This window comes from Diadema setosum, chromosome 5 (assembly GCF_964275005.1).
Source record: "Diadema setosum chromosome 5, eeDiaSeto1, whole genome shotgun sequence".
In the NCBI taxonomy this organism is placed as follows: domain Eukaryota; kingdom Metazoa; phylum Echinodermata; class Echinoidea; order Diadematoida; family Diadematidae; genus Diadema; species Diadema setosum.
Genome location: NC_092689.1, coordinates 9,699,260 through 9,710,017, shown reverse-complemented (window position 1 = coordinate 9,710,017; position 10,758 = coordinate 9,699,260). Strand labels below are relative to the sequence as shown.

Below are 10,758 nucleotides of genomic sequence, written 5' to 3'. Positions count from 1 at the left end.
ATGATATGTGTGCGAATTGAGTGTAGACAAACTGTTTGAAGATCAAGCTAGCCATTACCTGATTTCTGGCATAATAAGACTAAAACAAGGAAAATAAACATATAAAACGTCTAAATCACCATACTTGTGATGGTATTTCTTTATGGATGTGGTCTAGAGTACATTTTACTTTTTGTTGTTGGTAAATCTGAATTAGAATGAATGGAAGTTCCGACTTCTCTTGAAATCTAATATCATAACCATAACCATAGTGGGAATAATTGAGATTCTAAATTACCAATATATGCCAGTGGGATCTTACAAGTATAAACAGAGAATTAAAATCAACAAAAACGTTTCACAGGTAAAGGTACACTGACCTATGGGAAAGTGTAGTTAGAGCGTTCCTGTACTTTTGATGATTATAGGACGTGTCAGTTAGAAGCCCCATTTGGTATGAATGAAAGCACTTACGATTATCAACGCTAAATAGAACTCTTCAAGAACAGATCTACGGCTGACAGGGAGTTGATCTAGATTCTGTTTTCTACAAGACTGAGGATGACGTTAGAGCTGTTTTACATATCAACTGAAAATAAGAGTGTTTCTCCTGGAGTTGTGATATTACATCTTTGTTACAATATATATGTACATGCAGCTCATATATATATATATAGATATGTTTATACATATAATAAAAAATTGGCACTTTTTAATATCAAATCATTCCCATCTCACATCTGAATTTGCCCCATCTTATACAAGCTACTCGGCTATCACAGAGCATTTTAGGTCATCTGAATTAAGTACTCATAGACTCGGTGACTAGCCGTAATTCTCATGCTCAGAATCATAAATACAGTTTGAAGCTACTCTTGGTCGTCTACCTCCAGCCATCCCCGACTTTTGATGGACGTCCGGGGCTAGGTTCTGTGGCAGCTACAAAAAATCTACTGGTACTGCATAAGTCTAGTACTCGTGTTGTCTACCTGGAGGGCCCAGCCCGCAGTACTTGTCTCTCTTCTCCCTGGGCGAGTCCACGAAGCTGAAGTACTGAGTCCATCTCACACGTCGAAATGAAGTGAGGACTTTCGCATAGTACAGAGTCTGAGGATACGGTTACACCGTGATCTGTTACTTTTTTTTCCCCCTACTTCCTACGATTTAAGTACTTGCACCCTGAAATACACAACCCATGTGGACATGGCAACTACCCTCGTTGCCCATCACAGCACTTTAAAATCATTTCTGCCACGTCAGTCCCCGTGAGCCCTCTCATCATATCCAGGCCGATACCTTTGGTGAGGCATAAGTACCATAGTTTTGTTTCATCTTTTCAATTTGTGTTTTTATCCTCCACGAAGCAAGTTGCCGCCAGCTACCTCAGTACGAGTCAGCTGAGAAGGGCTGTGCCGAAACGTCTCACCTCTAAGACGTGGTCACGTCATGTGTCCAGTTTTCTGGCAACGAGAACAAGTGAAGCTTACTTCCACCTTCCATAGCATTCTTCCTTTCCGGAGACACTTGGTGTCCAAACAATGACTGCAATGCTCTCCACAATGTTGCGGGACACGAGTGTTTGTGTTTTAATCTTTTTTGAACAGCTTTACGTTTGTTATAGGCCCAATGACTATGGTGCAGGGGTGCAAACAACATGTGCACAAAAGCAGTCCAGGGGCTGCGACCTTGTCAAGCGGCGGAAAGCGCACAGTCTGTGGAATTCTGGCTTTCTCGCTTCGCCGTGGCCTACAGCTACACCTTGTACTCGTTCTCCTGCAACTTGGCTAACGTCTTCTTGACTCGTAGCGACGTCACGCGGGCGGCGGGGTTCTGGTTCCAGCACTCCGACATGACCTTTGACACTGTACGCAGTATCTGTAGCAGCAGGAGGAAAACAGACAGCAGTGTGCAATAATTATTTAAGAAATCTGTACTGGGACTGAACTTCCACTTACATAGGCTTTCCTTTTCAGTGCAAGTGGTAACACTACAAAAGAAAGACACTTTTCAAAAAAAGATTTTCATCTTTTGTGACTAATCAATGTCATGACATGTCACCCCTTAGCCCTTGCCCTCCCTATGGCCACCCCTCCAAAACACCAATGACTTTGCCCATGTCTGCCCTACTGCATGTGTGTGCTTCTCTGCTTAGCATTCAAATCATTCCTTCATCATTCCAACTCTGAATTCTCATGTCCAAAAATATTCAACTCACTTGTGCAGATGCATGCAAAAGTGTGCAAAATCTACTCCTTCCTCACACGTTGGAAGAGGATCAACTATGCCAGTAAACTTCTACAAGCAAAACGGTTAAACAACAATGATTCTCTAAGCAATGGCACAACTATCAAAAAGTTGCACAAAAGTGCATTTGACGATGGAAAATTACTTTAGTCAGGGTTGATTCCTGTCCCATGGTTCTGATAGCCGCAATCAATCAAAGTCAAATTTGCAAAAGGCAGTAAAGAGAACTTGAATGAGACACAGAAAAAGTAAAAAAAAGGAGGAGGAGAGGAGAAGTACTTACATCATCCCCACTCCATCTGTTTGGTATGTCTGGTCTCCGCCTCGCCTCTCCAGTACTATCACCCTCCTCATGTCCTCGATGCTGGGATCCGTGGGAACCGCATCGTAGAACGGCAGCTGGCAGTCTTCAACGATACCTAGGGAGGGAGGCAAGCATGCAGCAGTAAGACATTCTGCGCGCAAACGCATCTGGCCTGACCAGTGAAATTCAAGTTAGCCGAGTTTTCACATCACAGAGAAGTGGAAATTGGACATAATCTTGTCAGAGCAAAAGCTGTAGTCTATACATCCCCATAGCAACTGCACTATCCCCTTGCTACTTTTGTAGAAGCATTAGGTTAATAGAGGCCACACATTCCTTACAGCACTTTGTATATCTGCCCTTTATAATTGCCACTAGCTTGATATCAACTTTAAACTTACAGAAATTCAAGAATATTTTGTGAGAGGCAAAAGGAATTCAATCTCAGGTGATTTTATCGAGACATAAAAGCAATAAGACATCTCTGAAATAAGGTGCACAATAGCTTCACAAAACTGTATGCAGTGTGCATACGCCATTACTTGGTGTGCTTAGTAAGAAGAGGGAACCCCAGTTTATCAACCCACAAGTCTATGATGTCATAGTGCAGGAAAGAAAGGATTTAATGCAGGGAGTTGCAGGTTTACAAAAACCACCAAGTGATGCAATGTTCTCTTTCACAATGTCTTCTGGACCTATCTTTTTTCTTTTAAACCATTCCTTTCGCAATTCCTTGAGAACCTTCAATATCGCAAACGAGATTCTTTTTGCCTGTTGACAAAGAACGGACTGGTTGGTATTCAGCCTGTGTGAAAGCCGTCGAGCAGTACATGTATCTCCTTTCCACGTTCAACTGCGTGTGTCATCAAACAATGCAAAATATCGATTAGATGTATGAATAGAGCATGCGCTGTGGGCTCACCCACTCCTGTTTTACACACATACAGGTGCAATAAGGGCACCTGAATGGGGTCAGCGAAAGTCAAAATCTAGTAAGCTCAGCCTTCATTGTTACGTAAGTCTTCATATAAGCTTCATAGCAAAACAAGCACCCTACTACGTTGGAAAAGGTAAATTGGGCAAGGATACACACAGTTTTGATACAGAAAAAGAACAGATGGGAGTTCCTACGAGCTTTCCCCCTATTTGTCTCTTCTCCTCACCTCTTGTGACACATCTCCTGGCAATCTCCCACAGGACCATGCCGAAGGAGTACATGTCGGCCATCTTGTAGGCGTCAAAGGAGTTCCGCATCATTGTGTCGTCCAGGATCTCTGGAGGCAGGTACCGCCTGGTGCCTATCCTCGTGTTCTGACCGAGGTCGATCTCATTGGCTTCACTATGGGTGGGGCAGTGGACATTTAACATTGCATTGATTATTTAAAGGGATGTTGCAAGAGACTTCATATTATATGCCTGCCTGGCAGAAGGGTCCTAAGGCTTGAAGGCTTGAAAAATCATAAAAATGATGATTGCATCATATGAAAGAGCTTTCAAAATTCTGTCAAATTATGTCATGAACAAAAATTCATATTTTGGGGTGAAACTTCACGTTAGGGCCCATCTGCCAGGCAGGCTATGAACTACTGATGATGATGATGATGATGATGTTGGCAACAATGATGATGACAATGATGTATTGTTATCACCATAATACAGATGATGAAAGCTATTGTATTATTTAGTGCCTTCTAACTGCATTATTGTTAGGGCCCATCTGCCAGGCAGGCTATGAACTACTGATGATGATGATGATGATGATGTTGGCAACAATGATGATGACAATGATGTATTGTTATCACCATAATACAGATGATGAAAGCTATTGTATTATTTAGTGCCTTCTAACTGCATTACCATACTCTATACAGATAACACAAATTTTACAAGAAATATGTGGAATTTGATATTTGTTCTCATTAGTACAGTGATACAAGTAGCAAACACGATTGTGAAGTCTATAGAATATGTGACAATGTCATGACCTTACCAGTCTCAAAATAAGCGACACTCAAATCATCACATTTAATTTGTAGACCTGAAATCAGATCCTTTCCCATTTACAGTTTTGTTTTGTGGAAATGATTTTGCAGGGATCACCATGTGGGGTGGGGATAGGACCGTACTTTCTGAATTATATCACTAACCTGAAAACATGATTCTTTAATGTCATTTCTGAGCACAAAGCATTGGGAGAATTGTGTCTTGATGACATCACCTCTGCAGTGAATTTGCCTAGTATGTGGGGTCAACCAGTATCACTATTCAGCCAAAACACTTGTCAAACTTTAAAACCCCACAACTTCCCTTCCTTAAATTCATGACCAAATTTTAACAAGGTGTGGAGTTGCGCTTTGATGCTAGATGCCATTCTGATTTACAATGCACATTATAAAAAATAGTATCAGTATAGGGGGAAAAATCTATAATTAAGAAACTGAGATGACTTGCCATGGTTCTTTCTGAACCCTGTGGATATATAATGACACATCCTGACTTTAACCCGTTGAGGACGAGTCCCGAGTATACTCAGGCAAGTGTCTGTGGGAAATGTGTGTTGGAGCAAAATCAGTCTGTCCTCAACGGGTTAATAAAAATGACTGCTAGGTCCCCTCATGTGTGGACTGTGATTGCAAAGTTGTACACAGAGAAATGGACTGACCTCAGGAAGCGAGCCGCCAGGGACATGTCGGCGATCACGCACGTGCCGTTCTTCTTCACAAGGATGTTGGTGCTCTTGACGTCGCGGTGCGCGATGGCCGGCTTGCCCTGCATGCCGCAGATCTCGGTGTGCAGGTGGGCCAAGCCATTGGCGGCCGAGTAGGCCAACCGCAGCATGCTCTGCGAGTCCAGGATGTTGACTCGGAGGAAGTCGTAGAGCGAGCCGTTTTCGTGGTACTCTGATATGAGGAAGAGCTGCGTGTATGACCCACTACCTCGGATATCTGCTGCTATAAAACCTGGGAGTGTGGAAATGAAATTTCACATATTTAGATCCCTCAGTAAATTTCATTGTTTACTTCCTCACATATGAGACAAAGGTTTCACTCTCCATACAGGACATGCCTTAATATTGTACATGCCAAGGATATACTGTAAAACGAGAAACATTTGCGACACGAGACTTTGGTGAATTGGAGCCAACAGCCTTTCTCGTGGCATGAAACTTTTGCAAATCGCCACTGGCATTCAATGCACTGTGCAGAAAAATACTTTTGCATGCATTTTATTTTCGTGAATCTTGGCTGCTTGCGTAATTTGCGAAAGTTTCGTGCATGCGAAAACTTCTGTTTTTACAGTATTAGCTAACAAAAGGAAGCTACAGACTGTGATACAATTGCACAAACTATAACATCCAAACAACTAGTCCCTATGTGACAATGCCATAGTTGTTTCTAAACTGTTGACTGGGCACTCAATTCTGCACAAAGTTTTTGACATTTGTTTTAGGAAAAAATGACCTTCATAAATTTCATTTAGTATTTTTTTATCATCCTCAAAAGAAGATCCAGCAAAAACGTTTGTCCAGCCACCAATATTTATTTTTGGCATTGTCCTTTCAGCTTATTATATCTCATAAAAATCAAAGCTTTGTAAAATATTGTATGTATAATTTGATTGGAATTGCAGCTTGTTACTTCCTGTGCCAGCATTTAAGTATCAATCATGACAAATACAGGTTTAACACCAACAAGTGGCAGTCGGTACAAGAGAAAGATGGTATGTCACAGATACAAGAATACAGCTTCTCTTATTTCCATTACTGCAGGAAAATGGAATGATGAAACAATTCTTTACATAAAATGAAGATACAAAAAAATCATGGTGACAAATCCTAAGATTATCCGGTATATGACATGCTCTTGCCACTTCAAACATGAGGATGTCCACAGATGCATCCATCAGATTTAAGTTTACCTTGTCAAAATGATGGAACATTAGCATGTTGCATTCGTTTAGAGTGTCAAAATTGTAACCCAGCGCACAGAGCTGAAACCTAACAAACATGGTGTATGATGACTCGCCTTCCTTCTTCGCTTCTTGAATCATTGAAGCGCTCAAATTTCAGAAATTCATCTTTCTTGATCAGTCTGGCCGCCACGAGGTGTCTAACTGCTCGTAGCTGGAGGCCATTTCGCAAGTAGAATGTGCTCCCTCTTCCCTGCCTGCAAGGCGCATCTCCATTCACACTTGATTAAGGGGCCACATGAATACGAATGCTCGTTTCACGTTTCGCATGGAGGCATCTCAATCTTCATGTCTTTCTTTTTTTCCCCCCTGCTCTCACTGATTTTCAAACAAGACTGAAACTGGTGGGAGCTTCATTTAACCATCACAACCCGAGACTCAGGATGATTTAAAAACGATGCATGACAGCATTCTATCAACAGTTTACTCTCTGTTAATGTGTGTGGATTGGCCATGTGAGAAATGGTGCCTATTTCTTGCTTCTCACAGACACATTACCAAGTTTTCAGTGACATTTTACCAACATGGCTACATTCTGATCTCTCAAATAGGTACTTTTAAAGAGCAGATGCCAATTCCACTTCATGCTTTGCAATAAAAACAATGACAAAATTAAAGTCATTCAATATCTCCCCCCACCCTTCTCTCTCCATCCCCATGGTAACAACTTACTCAGGATATTTGTATGCCTCATCAGGACAGTCTGGTAAATTTCAGTTTCCCTGAACCAGCTGGCCTCCTCCGCAGTGCAATAGATCTTGACGGCGACACTCTCCCCTCTCCACTTTGCCTTCCACACCTCACCAAACCGCCCCTTCCCCAGTGGCCGGATAAGCTGCACTTGTTTGGCGATAGTGCGTTGAACCTGTGAGAAGCAGAAACATAAACAGGAAATGTTAGTTCTCCTGTCAAAAAAAAAGAAAGTTCTGGACTTCACATGCTGTTGGGAGGTGGTGTCATCTGGTGGACTGTGCCTTTAACATGAAAGTCTAGGGTTCAAAGTCCTGCCACAGCACTTGTGTCCTTGGGCAAGATGCATAAAACCATAATGCTCCTCTCTAGCCAAACGTGTACATGGGTACCCTGGTGTGAAGGTGAACATTGACACGGGTGGATGATGCATGCGTGTGCCATAAAGTGGTTGCCTGGCTGGACTACCACCCAGAGTGTAGGGTGATCAATCGGATGGTAGGGCAGGTTCCAGTGACCACAGACTTACCACCTTGTCTAGTGCTTTGAGCACTCATTACAAAAGTCCCTATCATCACAGCACTTTAAACACTCCCTGTGGTCAGATAACATGGAATATCAGTACATCTGACTAATGCGCTGGGTTTTCATGACTTATTGTAGTCTGGCACTTAACAAATCTGATGGCCTTCTAACATCTCGGAAAAGTTACCACAGCGCTTTTCCAGGTGACTAAAACCGAAAGAGAAAGCACCTGCTACTAATGGCGCCATGTTCCATTACATAATATGATGTAGAATAAGTACATAGTTTTCAACTGTCTTGAATGCACCCCCCCCCCCCCAACCATGACAAAAGTATTGAATTCATTCCACACTAATCTCTACGGCATCCCTGCATGACTAGAAAAAGGGAGGCTCTTTGCTAGGATTTGATCATATCTTCAAATATACCAGTCCTGGACATAAATGTGATATTTCTCTTTCTTTCTAAAGTAATGAGAAAAAGAAATGCAGGTGTGCTGCAACTGGCATCTTAGCAATATTTGCCAACTTCTTCTTGTCATTGAGCCTTTTTGTTTTTGTTTTGCTTTGTTTTGGTTTTTTTAGATGCAATTCATATTTGAAGAAACTCTACTTTTCACATTGAAGTCCACTTACCAGTAGGGGCAGCCCAGACCCACTGCCCGAGGCGCTGGACTTCTCCAGAAGTTCTGATAACGTCTCCCCAGGGCCAATGAAGGACTCGTCCCGCTGGGCTGTCTCAAAGTCATACTGCCTCCTCACTTCACGCTTCTTGTACCTGCCGGAAATGAAGGGGAGAAAATAGAGCAGTTTAAGAGTCAACAGTGATATAGAGACTTCTCCCCTCTCCCCATACTCTATGAAATACAGCAATAAATGAATCAGAAAGGGGGGTTCCTTGTGATCTCATTCTTCTAGATGCGAATGGATTATGTCAGATAGCTATGGATTCCTGCCGAAAGTGTAAAATCTGCTTCAGCTATGGCTTTGACCACAGAGATACATGTACATTGCCAAGAGTGTCACAAAAGATTGCCCAAGTGTCAGTGGTCAAAAGAAATGCAATACTCAAGGTCTCTACGATTGTAAGGAGAGAAGCTTCATAATTTCTTGTCTGTGTCTTGTTGTACAAATCTGGTTCTACAAATCACATTCATGATACCTTGACATACTTGTCTGTATTTTGAATATTATTATCACATATGATCCTATTTCTAAAGGCAATGTAGCAAGTTGGTAGAATCTATACCACTTTTTATTTCAAACAGAGAAGCTTGACAGTGTTCACAAAAATCAAGGGTCGATGGATGACTTCATTTCAAAATATCTAGTTTCAACTTTACAATGGAACAACAACAACAGCTCAAAGATATGCACCAACATACAGCAAATGTGAAGATGGTATTGATGTATATTTCTCTAAATTTATATTTCTTACTAAAAATACACAAGGAAATAATACACATACTATCAAGACTGTACGTGCTGATGCCAATTATTACATACTCAACGAACAATAATTTTGAAAAATTTCCGAGGCAAAAGCTCAAACTGCATCATCCTTCGTGCCAAACTGATCATCTCTGTTTATATTAGCACGCAACCATTCATGATCATTCCTGATATTCACAAGAGATCATGCCAACAATACAGATACGAATATATGTAAACATCAGAACTTCTGAGAATTGGGTGGGGGAGGATTTCATTTCATTCACTAGTTGCTGTCGCATCTCGACATGACACTCATCTAGTTTTTACTCCACGGGAAGTAATCAATTCATATATAGAAAGACGAGAAAGAATCATAAAAAAGAGAATACGCTGCTCTGTGAATGAGAAGCGTTTCCATCATCCCACACTAAATGTCTTGCCTTTCTCCTTTCTAGTTCTTGTTCCTTCACGTGATCATTTTCTATACTCAGAGCATCTACTACTCTCTGTCCCATGTCATGCTCTCCAGACTCTGGTCCATACACAAGACAAGAATGGATGCACTCTTTTGAGAGCGGTCCCTGCAACCCGTTACACTTCCGATGGCTAATTGAGATCAGCTTGGAGCTTTACGATGGGCTCCCGGTTGATGGCGTAATTTACGATGGGTGCTGGGGTTACGACGACGACAACGGGAGGGGCTCGCGTAGAAAACCATAAGCTCGATGGCACAAACAAATGAGGATCACTTGCCTTCCCCCGCCGGCCGCTCCTGTGATGGGCCCCAGCCTTTCCTTCTTGTTGGCATAGAAAGCCATGTCAGACACCAGACTGACATACTCAGTATCATGTCATCCTTTGTCTGTCCCTCTCGTTCTTTTTCTTCTTTCCTCTTCTATCCTTCCTTCCTTCCTTCTATCTATCTATCTATCTATCCATCCATCTATCTATCTATCCATCCATCCATCCATCCATCTATCTATCTATCCATCCATCTATCTATCCATCAATCCATCCATCCATCTATCTATCTATCTATCTATCTATCTATCTATCTATCTATCTATCTCTCTCTCTTTGTGTCTTGTACAAAGAAACTTCTCTCCAGTGATGTACAGTCCATGATAACAAACACTGAACATGTTCCCCTCCCCCCACTTTCTCTCGCATACATTTCAAGCGGACTGTTTATAAGAACTGAAGTGTTTCATGAGCTGAAAGATGATATGCTTCGTAAGAGGAGATGCACTAAGGAGGCTTGTCAAGTACCCATTTCAGACCAACTCTAACTGTTGGCTGACCACTGGACCACCACTGATTACCCATTGAACTCCAGTTGTTTGTCCACTGATTCAGCAGGGATAGATAGAATCATTGCTTCCAATGAATCTTTTGTCCTACTGAAACCCAGTGAATGTACAAACAAAAAGTGTGAAACTGTGAACCCCCAAATTTGTTCTATCCGTGTCTTGTGCACATGCCATCTCAGCTGTATATGGAATGCTGTGGCACTTGCATTTTCACTGGGCATTAAGCACATTTCCATGTATACAGTGAAGTCAGAGGAAATTCAATGGAAATTCAATGTTGATTCAATGGAGGATCCTTTCAGAT

At 41.8% G+C, this 10,758-nt stretch overlaps 1 protein-coding gene across 1 annotated transcript in view; it reads right to left on the bottom strand.

Annotated features, from left to right (window-relative positions):
• Positions 1–1,163: 1,163 nt before the first annotated feature.
• Positions 1,164–10,758, bottom strand: part of LOC140229067 (bone morphogenetic protein receptor type-1B-like) — an 83,988-nt gene continuing 74,393 nt past the window's right edge. Inside the window, 7 exon segments of the mRNA XM_072309326.1 lie at positions 1,164–1,854; positions 2,507–2,551; positions 2,554–2,642; positions 3,691–3,866; positions 5,190–5,487; positions 7,169–7,361; positions 8,347–8,488. Of these exon segments, the coding sequence (XP_072165427.1) occupies positions 1,732–1,854; positions 2,507–2,551; positions 2,554–2,642; positions 3,691–3,866; positions 5,190–5,487; positions 7,169–7,361; positions 8,347–8,488 (1,066 nt within the window). The 3' untranslated portion in view covers positions 1,164–1,731.